General features: G+C 36.7%; 1 protein-coding gene across 1 annotated transcript in view; it reads right to left on the reverse strand.

The window, feature by feature from the left end:
- MORC3 (MORC family CW-type zinc finger 3) overlaps positions 1-16,321 on the reverse strand; it is a 41,969-nt gene that overhangs the window by 10,186 nt on the left and 15,462 nt on the right. Inside the window, exons 6-14 of the mRNA XM_040620979.1 lie at positions 15,038-15,185; positions 12,895-13,023; positions 12,358-12,477; positions 9,948-10,045; positions 5,610-5,714; positions 3,679-3,801; positions 3,498-3,572; positions 2,404-2,449; positions 1,090-1,256 (exon numbers count right to left, since the gene is read on the reverse strand). Of these exons, the coding sequence (XP_040476913.1) occupies positions 1,090-1,256; positions 2,404-2,449; positions 3,498-3,572; positions 3,679-3,801; positions 5,610-5,714; positions 9,948-10,045; positions 12,358-12,477; positions 12,895-13,023; positions 15,038-15,185 (1,011 nt within the window). The remainder of the gene's footprint in view (positions 1-1,089; positions 1,257-2,403; positions 2,450-3,497; positions 3,573-3,678; positions 3,802-5,609; positions 5,715-9,947; positions 10,046-12,357; positions 12,478-12,894; positions 13,024-15,037; positions 15,186-16,321) is intronic.

Genomic DNA, 16,321 nt, shown 5'->3' on the forward strand with positions numbered 1-16,321 from the left:
CCCCCCCCCCCCGCCCTGCTGGGCATGGAAGCTGTTTGGATTCTCTCTCTCCCCCCACTCTCACTCTGCCCCTCTCCCTTAAAAAAGAAAAAAAAAAAAAAAAAGAAGAAATTCCATTATCTTTTATCTGTAAACTTCACAGACTTCACTTTTTCTTACTTTGTTTGGAACCATCTTTAAGAAGAAAAGCCAAGAACATTAAGGGGACTATTTAAAAAAAATTCACACAAGTTCTTGTGTGCTACACAAGTAGCAATCCAGCCCCAAAACAAGCCCCTAAAAGGTAGGCTGCAAACAGCAGACTATTTTAGAACATGCCCTCCTGATGTATATATGCATAAAAGCAGTTATTTCTAATCCTTTTGGAGGTCAAAAATCCCTTTGAGAATTTAATGACGGCTACAAAACCGCTCAGAAAATCCCATCCTCTCATCTCAGGAAACCTGGTTTCAATGTTTATCTTTTAACAAAAAAGACCACGTGTAGTCAGTCTGATTCCCTAGTTCACTGGCACCATGTTTTCTTCTCCACCTGCATTCATTCTGTTCCCTCTGAACAGGCCGTCCGCACAGAGTACTGCTTTCAGAGTTTCAGGAACCAAACCAAGTACTATCTCATCCCAAACCTTCCCCGACCATTCCAGTCAAGAGAGCTAACTGTTCAATTTACATATCACTCATACCTTTCTTTCTCCAACCACTCATCCAAAATACACAGCCTGCCACAAGCAAAGAACTCCTGGGTCACACTTTACATTATAGTGTTGTACTATTAATTGCTTTATGTTTCTCTTAAGATACTGGTAATTTTAAAAGCAGGAATTTCTATACTATACAGAATTTCAAAGGGGTGAAAATTTGATCAGATTCCACAATGAATACAACTGGAATTTTAAAAATTGATTTAAGTGGGTGGCATGAGTGGGGTGAGGTAAGTTTAAATAATAAAAGTGAATTAACTTATCCTTAAGACTTTTTACATGCATATATAAACTACAACTTCTTAGAAGTGCATTACTGCCACAGAAGTGTCAAGTAAAGGCTCTGTTCAATATTCATTCCCCATTGGAAAAACATTTTAGCCACTGACTTGTTGCTTTCAGGTTCAGACTGGGGTGAACCTCGATGATTATTTATAAGTCTTGTTGCATAAGTATTTGCCACTTCTGAAAGATGTCCTCTTGGAACACTTTCCTTCACAGGAGAAAAGCTTTGACCTGACACGGGGGTTGTCCGAAACAAGAGTTCAGCATTAATCTGTTGGAAGAAAAAAAATCGACCTTAAAGGACTTTTTTTTAATGTGCCATGCCCCAAAACACGAGATATTCTTTTCCCTTTGCCCCGTATCCCAAAAAACATTGAAAACTATCCTAACCATGTAAATTCTTTAGGCTATACTAAAGAGCCACTATCAGGCCAATAAGCCAAATCCAACCTGCAAGTGAGCACAATGGTTTTGCATTTTTAAAGGTGTAAACAAAACAACAAAACGAAAAATACACAACAGAGACTGCATGTGGCCCACAAAGCCTAAAATACTTACTATCTGGTCTTTTACAGCAAGATTTACTGACCCTATACTATATAGGACTTACTAAAATACAATTAAAAACTTATATTTTTAAAAGAAAGAAACAGAAAATAAAGTCAAAGATACTGCCTTTAGAATAAGCCCACTATTCTTTTTCACCCCGTTCTGTTCTCACCTCCAAACCCTCAGCCTTTGCCCTAAGACAACATTTCAATGTAACTAAAAGCAAACATACACATCTGCAGCAGACCAAAACTTCCTTACACAAGAAGTACAACTGCCTACCCATATACTCAGAAAAAGATCCTTAACACCACTAAGCACTAAGAAAACGGTCAACAAAAAGAGAAAAACACTGTAGCTTTGGTCCAGGTTAGTACTAGAACATGGCTCCCCAGGGCTTCCTGTGAATTTTTCCTTAACTGCCTATGTGACAGAAAGATTCATTTTTTTTCCTTTTTTTGGTGGGGGGGGGGGGCGCAAAGGGAGATGGGGAGACAGAATCCCAAGCAGGATCCACGCACAGCAGAGAGCCCAACTTGGGGCTCCATCTCACAACCCTGTGGTCATCACCTGAGCCAAAACCCAGGGTCAGATGGTTAAATGAATAAGCCACCCAGGTGCCTGGCTGGTAAGATTCTTAATGCCTGCCTTTCCTCAGAAGATGCCCAACTAAATAATAAAATTGAACAGTTTGAATGAAGTTGTTGGGCTAGGAAGGCAAGGAGGGGCATAAGAAAAGGAGTATGTGAACTGAATGAACAAAATCACTTCAATATGTTATATAACTGCTAAGTTTTAAAACTATTTGTTAAACTAGCCACTACCCAATAATAATACACAGCTATAAAATGCAAGGTTTCATTAATTACCCGAGGGATCATTTCCGGTTGTCTGATCCTGAATTTTTCCTTGTCTCTAAAACAAAAAAGGAAAAAGAAAAAAAAAAAAAAAAAAAAAAAAAAAAAGACGAAAAGTGAACATATTTAAATTTAATTATTATTTTTCAATGTTTCTCAATGACATACTTGGCATTTCACTACTGAGTCACTCACATATGTACACTGAACTCTGCTTCAGTTTCATCACCATCAGTGGTAAACCCTTAAGCAGGGAAATACTTTCTACCTTTTAGATCAGTGATGCCCTATATGTCTGCCTTAAGCTTCCCAGCCTCACCAGCATTATTCTCAGACCTCTGAGCGAGAACATCATACACGCTTCTAACTGGTCTCTTTACTCACAGTCCTGCTGCTGGATTTAACTTCAAAAACTGTGCACTCTAAATCAAAACCACCTGGAAGTTCTGCATGCCCTGGGCCTCTGTGTGTGGACACTAGCCTATAGGTCACCAGAGTTGACTAGCCTTCATTACCCAGCTTCCTCCTCCCTCCTCTATTCTCCATCATGCCCATTCACGTATTTGCTCTGAAGCTGAATGAATCAGTTTCCTGTACATCTGCATGTAATCCATCCTTCAAGGCCTATTACACAAATATCATTCATGAACTTTCCTGATCCAGATTTCCCTTCCCATCCCCACCCAGAAGTCATCTCTCCTTACGGACTTCCCAACAGGACTGGATCCTACCTTCTATGGTACTTGTCAACTTCTCATTGGTAATGCGCATGTCTCACCTTCCCTGTTAAGACTATAAGCTCCTATCAGGCAGTACTCATTTATGATTCATCTGTGTGTGGCCCAAAAAGACAAACTATTCTGTTTGCACACTATCTTGCAGATAGGGCAGGATAAATAGCAGGTGAAAAAAGAGCAGGTATCTGAGGTATAAAGTTAACAAAAGCATCTGATATTACACATCCCCATCAAAATCTTTTTGGGGGTCATAATCTTTTCTGGGTTGTACTAGCTTGATCTTGGAGAAGCATCAAACTAATGCTGCACACCCACCATCGTTAATAATTTGGGCATTATTTCCCCGCCAATCACTAATACAACACTCACTTCTTTTTGTAGGTTTTTTCATAAGTAGGATGCACCAAATCCTCATCCTCAGGCTCTTCTGGAACATCACAATTTCTAGTCAGAAAAATCACATGGGAATAACACGTCACCAGCGCCTATTCATACATCTTAAACAGTTCTTTCTGCCTTTCCAAAAAGGGTTCTACCAACTATATGGTACCTGAACTGTGGGTCAGGGTTATTGGAGCAATACCATTTTTCTGGAAGTTGATCTATTCCATCTGGTAATTTTCGCCACTTTAGACAGGAATCACATTGAACCCATGTCTGATCAGGACGTTTCCTGTAACAAAATGATGTAATATTAGTATGAAAATGCAGATGCAAAGTATACCTCATTAGATCTTCTACATCATTTCTACTGCAAAATGCCTTTATTATTTAACTCTGTTCCTGAAATGCCTGCGATATAATTATTGTTGTGCAGCTAGTTAAATTTTTAAAAACAACAATTCTGGTTACCTTCAAAAGGTTAAAGCTAACAGGCCAATTTAAACAATGAGACTTAAAGGTCTTGTTTAATAGCATACTATTCAATTTATTCTCTGGTAATAAAAACGCAAACAACTTAAGAAAAGATTCCAAATGCCTTGCTCTGAAATTTATATTAAGTTAGCATTTGCAATGTCCAACCTAGTATATTTATGAGCACAATAAAATACTCAAGTCAGAAAATAGACAAGCTATTGTTATTAATTTAAGCATTTTTAATAATTCTATTACACTTTCAGCCTTTACCATAAGCATATCTGAATATCTAAAATTTGTATATTCCTTTAGTTTATAAAATGCTTTATAGTTTTATCATTTGAAAATTACAATGACCCTAAGAAGAATTTAGGGATTCATTTAACATTTCACTTAACAACTAACAAGTCATTGAATACTGAATACTTCACCTTAATGCCAATAACTTTTTAAATCTAAATTTTTAAAAAAGCATTTACATAGTTACATGAACTTCAAACAACCCAGAAATTTATTTATTTATTTATTTATTTTTAGAGAGCGGTAAGGGGCAGAAGGAGAGGAAAAGAGAGAATCCCAAGCAGGTTCCAGACCCAGTGCAGAGCCTGATGCAGGACTCAGTTTCACTACCCTGAGATGATGACCTGAGCCGAAATCAAGAGTCGGTCAACCTACTGAGCCACCCATGTGCTCCAGAAATTTATAAAGTAAATACAAACCCCTTGTTTCAGGAGCTTAACACTGTTCATTTTTTTAAACCCTGGCAGAATTTTCTGTGCTTGCAGAATTATGCATGCGTATATGGACACTTTAAAAAAATAAAATGGGAAATACATTGAATTGCATCTTTTTTGTTCCTCATTATACATCTTGGTCATCTTTCCATCAGTACACAGTTGTTATTCATTCATTCACAATATTGGTACTGTGTGCTACCACGTTACTGAATGCTTGTTAGGCATATTTTTTAAGTCTTGTAACTCTAGGAGGTGAGTGCTACCACTGTTCCCATTTTTACAAGCAAAAAAAAAATGGAAGCTTACAAAAGGCCAAGTAACATGTTCAATGTCACATCATTATTTAAGCAGAACTAGAATCTAAATTCAGGTCTGGCTTTAGACCCGTGATCCTAACTATTACACAAGACCAGAGTTTTTCAAACTATGAAATGCAACCCATTAATGGATCATGAAATCAATTTAGTGGGTCAAGACTTTTATTTTTTTAAATGAATTAAGTATCAGCATGCAACATATGGATAAATACTGCTTCGTGAATCTTTTGTGTGTATATATAAATGTATACATGCACTGGCTCATTTCACGGTGTGCTGATTGGAGTTGTACAATTTACTTCCTTTTTTTTTTTTTTTTAAAGAATTTATTTATTTATTTGACAGCGAGAGAGACAGCCAGCGAGAGAGGGAACACAAGCAGGGGGAGTGGGAGAGGAAGAAGCAGGCCCCCAGTGGAGCAGGGAGCCCGACTTAACGACTGAGCCACCCAGGCGCCCTGCACAATTTACTTCTTACTCTGGCTTAGTTCAAAGTTTGTGTAGCACCACTATACCCTTCAGTATCACATCTTGATATCAGAGTTGGTTGATATTTTTTAATGTACTTACTGAATATCTTCAACAGGCAAATTTAGAGGATATTCTGCATTTTTCTTCACTTTCATTTCATTCCAGTAATCATTCAGCTTTTCTCCTAACGCTGCTATTGTCAGTCTAAAAAAAGTAATCAGAACCAATTTAAGGAAAAAAAAGATAAAGCTCAAATCTTTGTCAAAAACACAGAGAAAGTACAAATGACTTAGTAAGGATCTTGTGGACACTAGAGGGGAGGGGAGCTTGAGGACTCCCAAAGGTACAGTTAGTAAAGAATGCTCTAATGGCAATTTTCTACAAGGACATTTTTAAGTTCCCAGAGCAGAGCCAGGATCATCTTTGAAGATACAAACAGTACTATTTTATGTCCTCTGTTGAGAAAGTATGTTGCAGACCAATTACTGGGAGCACCACAGGCTCTCTGAATTCCAACCCCAACTGATAAACTTATAAGCTTCAATTCAAATTAGAACTCAAACTTTTAGTTTATAGAAGTATGCAATCATCACCAGCAAGGATATTTCAAAATAGCTTCTGTCGTACAATTAAGACTGTTACTTTCCCCCCAATAAGATATTAATAAAAAGCAAATCAGTGGGACCTAAGGCCACACTTCAGCAATCATTTGAGTTAAGCACATACTGTGCCAGAACTACACACACACAAGCTACAGTCAGTGTAACACTCTAAACTGAAAACAAAGCTTTCAAATATCAAGGCTTCAAATTCTACACTGGCAGATGAACCAGACACTTCTATCCCCACCATGATCTCCCACTAATTTTTTCTCCACTATTACATCACATGTAAGTGTCCAAATGAGAATGAATCTTCCTTCCCAAACATACCCTCCCTGTATTTCACTTTTTCAAGTCTTCTTCCTCTCTGTCTCTCATCACCACTGCTCCTTAGCCCAAGAGACTGAGCCCATTTGTGTTGAGAATATACCGAGGAGTGAAACTGCAGGGTCATGGGGTGGGCACTGATGTTTGGTTTTACTCAATAATCTAACAGTCCTCAAAACTGATCGATTTTCATACCCACCAGCCATGTGCAGGGGCTCCAAATGCTCTACATCTTGCCAACATTCTCTGTCTTACTCATTTTAAATAATTTTTCCACTTTGCCCATTATGATCAATTCTTTTTGCATCTTGTTTTAAAAACTTGCTTACTAAAGGTTTTGAGAATCTTGTTCTCATTTTCTGTTTTTGCCTTTCTTATTTAGGTCTAAAATCCATCTGGTATTGATTTTTTCTTCATTTAAGGTAGAAGTCATCTTATCCATACAAACAGCCAATTGACCCAGCATTTTTGGAAAGATGATCATTTTCCCACTATACTATGATGTAATCTTTGTCATAAATCAGGTAACCAAACGTATAAGTGGGGGGTTATTTTTGGCTTCTCTATTTCAATAGACTGCTTATCCTTTAATTAATACCACACTTAGTTACCATAGCTTTACAAGTATTGGTATTTAGTAGGTTAAGTTTTCTTGCTTTGATGTTCTTTAATGATTGTCTTAACTATCTTGGAACTTCTGACTTTCCACACAAAGCTTAGAATAAGCCTATTAGTAATATCAACAGCCATACAAACTGGCAAAGATTTTATTTTTTTAAAAAACTGGAATTGTAGTAAATTATTTTAGAGAAAAATGGACATCTTATAATAATTCAGCCTTCCAATTTTTGAACCTGGTATGCCTACTTATTTGGGGCTTAAATTTCACTCTACAATATACAATATTTCATAGTTTTCATTGTTTATGCTGCATATTTTAGTTACTCCAACGTTCTTGATTTTTTTTTTGACACTTCTCATGAAATTTTTAAATTTCATATTCTAGTTTTTAGTTGTTGGTAAACAGAAATACAATTAATTTCTGAATACTTTTTATCCAGCAACCCTAGAATACATACCATTAAACTTGTTCCTTTATTATTTCTAGATTTGCAGATTATTTTGGACTCACTATATACTCAATACTTATTATCTTGTACAAAAAAGTTTTATTTCTTCTTTTCCAACCCTTGTAACTTTTACTTCCTTTTCTTTCCTTATTATACTGTTTATTTCCTCAAGAACAATGGCGAATAGCGGGAATCCTTATCTCATTTTCAACCTTAAGGGGAAAGCTATTAATAATTCACCATTAGGAATGATGCTTGGTGTTTCTGTAAATGCTCTGTATTGCTAATATGCCCTTCTATTAATGATTTTGTAAGTGTTCTCTTTTTTTTCCTAAATTACAAATGGGCGCGGTGCCTGGGTTGCTCAGACTTTGGCTCAGGTCACGATCTCCTGCTTAAGATTCTCTCTTCCTCTCCCTCTGCCCCACCCTACCCCCCACCTCCACCCTACTCACTCGTGTGCGTGTGCTCTCAAATTTAAAAAAAAATTACAAACGGGTGTTGTGATTTATCAAGTGCTTTTTCTGTACCTATGAAAATAACCTTACGGTTATTTTTCTTTTCTAACATCAATGTGATGAACTACTTTGATTTTGGAATATTAAAACGTCATCTTGGAATATAATCCAATTGGTTTTAATGTATTAATTATCCTTTTTACATAACACTGGATGGTATTTGCTATTGTTTTAATTAAAATTTTTATATCTCGATCATGAGACACATAAATTCCCTGCCTTGTAATATATTTACACGTTCACTACAAAAGTTATATGCCCTCATAAAGCCTTTAAGATTGTGTAAGATTGTGCTACTTCCTTCTTAAATGTTTGAATGTGGGAAGTTTTCTAAAAATTGATTCAATTTTTTTAAAGGAATGTGCCATATCATCTAAGACGGTAAAAAATTGCTCATGCTATTCCTTTGATGATTTTGCATCTGCCTCCTTTTCGTTTCTGATCTTGATGATTTCTGTTTTCTTCTTTTTTCCCCTTTTATTGCCCCTTTACTAATCTTATCAAAGAACAAACTTCGGGCTTTTTGATATTCTTCAGTTATGAACTTATTGTCTATCAGCTCCAAATCCAGTCTTCTTTGCTCAGTTTTGTGATTCTGAAGCTTGATCATGTAAACATTTATCCTTTGGCAGCCTGAAGAATGCTGAACTGGATTAACAGGTCAAAGAACCTGCTAGGTGACAGCAAGACATTGTTCTTCATGTTCTGGTACGTATTATTATTATTATTATTATTATTAGGGAGCCCAGAGGCCCCCAGAGGAGCTCCAGCTGTGCTCTCTAGCCACGCTCTGCCCTCCAGCAGCCCACAACGTCCGGCAAGAGACCAGTTCCAGGGTGCCCACATCCTTGGGCAAAGACAGGTCCCTCTACAGAACAGCTGCAGCCCACCCACAGCCTCTAGCAATAGCAGGTCACATCTACAGACCAGCACTGGCCAGGCCTTCTTTTTCTGGCAAGGAACTTGCAGGTAGCTTGTTCCTATGTTTGTCATGACCACTACAAGATCTGAATCTCTGACTCTAGGGGCAGGAGGACCTCTCCTAGTTCCTAGTCCTTTTCAACCTTGAGGGAATAGTTAGTCTTTCATATCTGCTAGTTATGCGCACCTACTGTCCTCTTTCACCCCTTCTAGTAATCAACCTCTAGTATCCTAGTTAGTAATAGTAATCACCCTAATTCACTAGTAATCACCCTATTATCCTTATTCCTTATATTAAATTATCCCTGTTCAACTAACAGGAGTAGCCTCTGCCTAAGGAGTGAACTCGAGAGTATATGCTGATTTTCTGTATTATATGTGATTCCTAATTCACTGATTTTGCTCTTACCTTTATTATTTTCTTTATTCTACTTTATTTGTTCTTTATTTGAAAAAAGGGTCTATGACATTATCTTTGTCTTTATCACCAATGTTCACATGACTTATGCATTCTACTCCATCATATGTGCTCATTAGGGGAAAGTGTGCTTCCTAAATCTACAAGTGAAACTGATGGTCATATTCATTCTGACTTCTAACCACTTTTAAAAGATCGGAGTATTTCTGTCTAAAGTACACAGGACTAAATTACCTTCAAGTTCCCATCTAATAAGTACAAAGTTTCAGGATATTACACAGTAAGTGTTGACACCAAGAAAGCACGAACATCCTCTATTTTTACTATAAATCTCAGAAATACTTCATCAATAAAGACAGGGGAGGATGAATTTCTACTGGTGATGGAGTAGAATGTAATTCCTAGGTTGGGAGAAGATGGCTAAATGTGTTTTCTATGTAAGCCTCTAACCTACCAATTTTCTGAAAGTTCTATAATATAAAAACATCCGCAAGACAGAAAAAAAATTCAGCTTAGGAAAAGAAATGAAAGTATTTCCAAAATAAACTGTAAGAAGTCAGGAACTTAAATAGGTAACATACCTATACTCGTTAGTATAGTCAAAATCTTGTTTGTTATGAGTTGGCTTTAGGAAATTACATTCTATAATTCCCACTACTCCAACACCCATATTGTTTGCCTGAAAAGGAAAATGAAATCAGTGTTTTAAGCATAAGACATGATGCTCAAAATAATTATCTTCCACAAAGATTTATAATTTATATGAAACATTTTCCTACAGTTCATGTCATTCTAATGAAATTTAGATTAAAAAATAGTGTCTGGTAGGTATATTTTACTTTTCTAGAAGTTAATTCCTAAATGTATTAGAGCCTTCCTCCAAAACCACTTCCACTGTTGTCAAATATCCATTTAGACAAGTATTATCATCCCCACTTTTATACAAAAGAAAAAAAGACCACCTCTACTGGGATGCATTTCTTAGATAGTGGAAACCACAACTCTTTTCTATAGCCACAGTATCTAGCAGAGACTCTAGCAATAATATTCCAAAAGTTTGCTAGATAAAAATTAAAATCATTTATCCAAAGTCACATCCAGTTGCTAATGGCGATGAAGTAAAAATGCTGCTAGCTAAAATATTGAAATCAAAGTATATGAGTCATATATTCTGATTATACGTGATTAGCAAGTATATTTTGTTCACAATTGTAGCTGAGTCTACAAAGGGAAAAAGTGAAAGTGAAAATTTTCAGAAATATAGATGAAACCATGCAGATTTAATCATAATCCCACTCTGTTAAAAACCATCAGTGGCTCCTCATCTCATACCATTAATAAACCACAATACCCTTCAATTTGTAGTTCTTGTTCACCTTCTTTCCGGCCTCATCTTCTTGTCTCTTCCCCATCACTCTCCTGACTTAGTCGCACATGCCCCAGCAGAGTTAGCTACTCCCTTAATGAGGTCCCTTCCTTTGCAGAGATTTTTGTCTGCCTGGAATACCCTTGCCAGACTTTTCAAAACAGTGACATCAACTGAGAGTCCTCTCAATCACCACTTTCTCCAAGAAGCTTTTTCTGATGCTTCCAACTTGTACCACATTTTCCCTCACCAGAGCTCTGAGAGCATGCTCTGTATCTTATCATCTTCTTATTCTGAGCATCAAGCACGGCAATTCATACCAGGTATCTGACACTTATTTAGTAACTGTTTATTGAATCCACAGAATGCAAATACTATGCCCAGTCCATCACCTGGTAAAGAAAAACAATGTAAGAGTTGGCTGTAAAAGCCTATTTTTTACAAGATCAACCTTAACCAGAAATTACACACAACGCAAATTTAACTGGGTTGGAAAAATGGGCTGTGTATCTTAAGTCAGATTCATAAATGATAAAAGAAAAAACTATTTTACATTCTGCTGCAGATACATTGTTTCCTTTGAATCCCAAAGCACTTGAGAAACAAAGCTTATTACCAAAAATGCAGTTCTAATTTTACCAAATTCCCCATAACTTTAATTATAGGATATTTCTGATGAAAATTACTAGTCCAATTATAAATGAAAATTAACATTTTAAATAAAAGTTATTGACACCTTATATCATGGTTGCCAGATTTCTGTATTTAGCTGTTAACTGAAATTAGTGGTTACCCAGAAGAATCCAACAAAGTTTGCTTACTTTTGCAAAAATGCTATATTTTGGGCTCATGTCATGTAAAATATATAACCAAGTTACAACCCCTGTTGAGCAATATTCAAGAAAACCCACACTATTACACTGTGTAGAGCTCACAGCATTCTACAAAGAACTTAGAATGAAACAAGATGAATAGAAAATGAAAACCATAAACTTGGAAAACAAGATATGCCTAGACTTAATACCTTTAACAACCTTGACTTTTAGAATTTATCACTGAATTCTTAACACATACACTCTGAAAAAAACTTTCTATGAAAACATGTAAAGGATGAACAGCCTAGCATAGTGGGCAATGCTCGTCATCCTAAATTGAATTCTACAACAACGGAAGTGGTTTAGGAGGAAGGCTCCAATGTATTTAGGAATTAACTCCAAAGTAAATCACCTATATGATCCTATTTTTCTGGCTATTGAGTCAGGATGAAATAAAATAACCAATTTCATCCCAGGAATAATCAGGGATCCATATCCAAATGCAATCAAAAGATCTGCGTCTGGATCTAAGAACCATACTCATTGTAGGTCTAGCACAAGTTACTTAACTTCTTAGTCCCATTTCCTCATCTGTAAAACAGAGATAAAATATTCTGTCCCCCTCAGAAGATTATTTGGACCAAATGAAAAATTAATATAAAAGTATTTTAAGTTCAAGTGCCATACCAACATTATTAAAAACACTGACATTTAAAAGTCATTAAGCAACGCATATTATTTCACATCTGACCAAATAACATAATATTTTAACTTTTTATAAAAGATAGACATTTCAGATACAAAACTTACCCTTAACTGACACCCAACTTTTTCATAAGCTTTGATGAGTCTATTTCTGTGATACATCATTATCCCATAATGGTCTTTATTTCTGCAGTTGAATCCGAAAGTAATTCTCACCGTTTTAGTCTTAAATGTTAAGGAAAATTCTGAACATACCACCTTATTCCCCTCAAATCACCCTTTCCAAGTCATTCTTTAATGAGTCAGAAAGTGTATTAAAAAACAGCAAAGTTGGAGAGGAGTAGACTCCATATCAGGATAGGAGGAGAAAGGGGGAAGAGAAATACACTTTATAAATGTATCTTTATACAGCATTATAAAAAGGAAAATAAAGGACACCAGGGTGGGTCAGTCAGTTAAGCATCTGCCTTCAGCTCAGGTCATGATCCCAGGGTCCTGGGATTGAGTCCTGCATTGGGCTCCTTGCTCAGCAGGGAGCCTGCTTCTCCCTCTGCCTGCTGCTCCTCCTGTTCCTGCCCTCCCCTCCCCCAAACCAGACAAGAAATAAATAGTCTTAAAAAAAAAACGGATAATAAAGGATACTAAAAATTTAGGTCGATAAACATCACGTTCGATGTAGGCAAGACTCTTTGAAACCAGCTGTGTCTTCACTTTCTGTCCACGTAAGATGATCTGCATTCTTGGCTTTAGGTATAATATACTGCAGTAAGCCTGCAAAGACACACAACAACATCTGTCCTTTCCAAATAATTACCTACAAATTCATTCAACATTACTGATATGTGTATTTAAAAAGAAACCAACACTTTGCTTTGATATAAGAACCCATGAACTCTTCAACAAAAGAGACTATAAAGCTGTTCATTAGTTAATATTTGATTGCTTTTCTTTAAAAATAAACTCAGGGGCCCCTGAGTGGCACAGCGGTTAGGCGTCTGCCTTCGGCTCAGGGCATGATCCCGGCGTTATGAGATCGAGCCCCACATCAGGCTCCTCCGCAATGAGCCTGCTTCTTCCTCTCCCACTCCCCCTGCTTGTGTTCCCTCTCTCGCTGGCTGTCTCTATCTCTGTCAAATAAATAAATAAAATCTTAAAAAAAATAAAATAAGAAAATAAAAATAAACTCAATATACTACAGCCAGAAAAATGGTTTGCAGAAAACAATCTACTGACCTATATAAATATATTACAAATAAAATTTTTTAGGAAGTTACAAAACAGCATATGTGAGATCTCATTTTAATTTTTAAAGAATGTACATATGTACAAAAAAGGACTGCATTTTCTGACTCTTCTGTCAGGTTCATAAATTACTATTGCAGTTTAAAAGTAATGATAAATTTTATTTAGGCAAAATAACAAGCAAAATCTAATATAGACAAAAAGGTCTACTGTACACCTGAAAACGAAAATATAAATACACCAACACTTAAGCCAAGTAGACACACTTAGTATTTTTAAAAAACTGAACTGTAACAATCAGCACTAATCTAAATGTATTTTCAATTCTAAACGCATGAAAGTTTAGATATTGGAGTGCCTGGGTGGGTTAGTCAATTAAGTGGCCGACTCTTGATTTCAGCTCAGGTCATGATCTCAGGGTCCTGGGACTGAGGCCAGCATGGGCTCTGCGCTCAGCGGAGAGTCTGATTGAGATTTTCTCTCTACCTCTGCCCCCACCCACACGGCATGCTCTCTCTAAAATAAGTAAATCAATCTTAAAAAAAAAAGAAAGTTTATATACTTTACAATTTTGACCGAAGTCTGTATCCTAAAACATGTTTAAAAAAAAAAAATACTGTTCTATGCCTGCCTCCAAGCCATCATGTACCTCTAAAGAAATGAATAACACAAGACAGATGAAAGGTTCAACACAAAACTAAAATTTGAACATTTCTCTTTATTTCCTGATTTCAAAATCAGTGGTGTTTTGTCATTTATAAAATTAACGATATTTTAAAACCTTTTACTTCATGGTATACTAAAATCCACACCACCTGCTCTGCCTGCCTCTAGACCCGTTTCATAACTGAGCAAGATTTTCTTAACAACTAGGACATACTTCAGTAAGGTTTTGGGTCTATAACTGCTAGGGTCTCAGAAAGTTATAAATGTGTAAATGTCACATGTATCCTCAGATTGGGGTTATGGAATCATCTTAGCACAAAAAAGAAAGGGAAGTTAGTACTATATGTCTTAGAGTGACTAAGAAACAATATTCTTATTATCATATCAACACTTTAAACAGTATTAATTTCTTCAATCTCAAAAACCTATTTCTAAGGTCAAATGTGGAGAGAGATTTATCACAAAATTATATTAATGTGTATGATTTGTAGTCTACGATTTATTTGCTTTCGGATATAAATTAAGGTGCGTGTTCTAGAATATTTTACACTAAAAAAGAGAAACACTGAATTTGTTGTTTTTGCCTGAATTAATTAATATGGCTCCTACAGGACATACTGATTCTAGTATTCCTAATGCAAACAATCTAATCACACCAGGAAAGAACCTCAAGTGCTGTTAGACCTGATGACTTTAAAATTAAAAAACTGTTTTCTGAGCAAATAAATCAGCGTGCTCATGAAAAGTTAAATAAATTGGTTCCTGTCTGAAGTACTTTTACTTAGAGATCACTGACAGCATTTATAACACAAGTGGATAACATAATTTCCATTATTTGATGATCTTCTCATGTCCAGAAAGAGAGCTGAATACATACCCTCAGGGAATAGTCACTCTCAGGAGCAATTTGGTCCATCCTTTCTTGCTTCTTGTACCCTTTCTTCCCTGTTGTCTCATCTAAATCTTCAGGAATTCTGATGTCATATTTATCCTTATCAAAATCAAACTCTGTTGCATTTTTGTAGCTATAAAAACAATTTTTTGAAAGAGCTAAATTTTAACTTCACAGCAAGATAAGCAAATATACTTAATTAACAAAACAAAACACCTACCCTGGTTCAGGGGAGGGAGGAGCTGAAAGCAAGGGAAAAACAAAAAAGGAATCCAGGAAGATGCAGAAAAATTGCATACATTCACACACCGCCGGCAGAAAGTCAAATGGTAGAGCCACTCTGAAAAACATTCTGGCAGTTTCTTAAAAAAACCAAACAGGCAAACTACCATTATGATGAGGTCGTGGAATATACGTGAGGTTGAGTGGGGTGGAGTCCAGAACCGACGACCAAGAAAGAATTCTTGAGGCGTCTTCGGTGCAAAACTGGTGGTTTATTAAAGCACGGGGACAGGACCCGTGGGCAGAAAGAGCTGCTGCCCCGGGTTGTGAGAGGTGGCTGATTATATACCATGGGGCTGGGGGAGGTGAGGAAAAAGGGAGGCTGAGAAAGCACTTTCATATGTCAAAGAAGACTCATATGTCAAGTTAAGGTGGTTGACCCCCTTAGAAGGTGTTAATAGTAAGATAGTGGGTAGCTTCCCTGGAGAATGTTACTTTCCTCCTATCACGTGTCCTTATCAATGGGCTGCAGGTCCGGAAAGAAATTCCGTTTTATTTACATTTCCTTCTGCCTCAGCTTCCCTCAATTTTATGGAGGGGATGGTAATGTTAGGGCTTCAGGAAACTGAATTACGGATCTCTGGAAGTTAGGCTATTGATAAGAAAGCTTCTTCCTTGTAAATCACTAGGACATGTGTAAACTGAGGGAGACCCAGGCCTCCCAGGATTGTGATCTCTGTCAGTTAATCATTTGTTTTTTTTTCCTTTCCTTAGTTTTAGGGCAGCCAGGAGTGCCGAGGAATGTCACATACATGGGGGGGGATCTGCAGGGTGTCAGCTTCTGCTTTGTCTTCAGGCAGCCTTCTGTTCCCTCATCAATATGACCCAGCAATTACACTCCTGGGCATTTATCTTAGAAAAAGATAGATTATATTTCCACAAAAACCTGTACACAAATGTTTACAGCTTTATTTGCAAAAACTCAAAATGATAAAAATCTATATGTGCTTTAACTGGTGAATGGTTAAACACATGATGGTCCATCCA

This window comes from Ursus maritimus, unplaced genomic scaffold, assembly GCF_017311325.1.
Source record: "Ursus maritimus isolate PB19 unplaced genomic scaffold, ASM1731132v1 scaffold_4, whole genome shotgun sequence".
Taxonomy (NCBI): domain Eukaryota; kingdom Metazoa; phylum Chordata; class Mammalia; order Carnivora; family Ursidae; genus Ursus; species Ursus maritimus.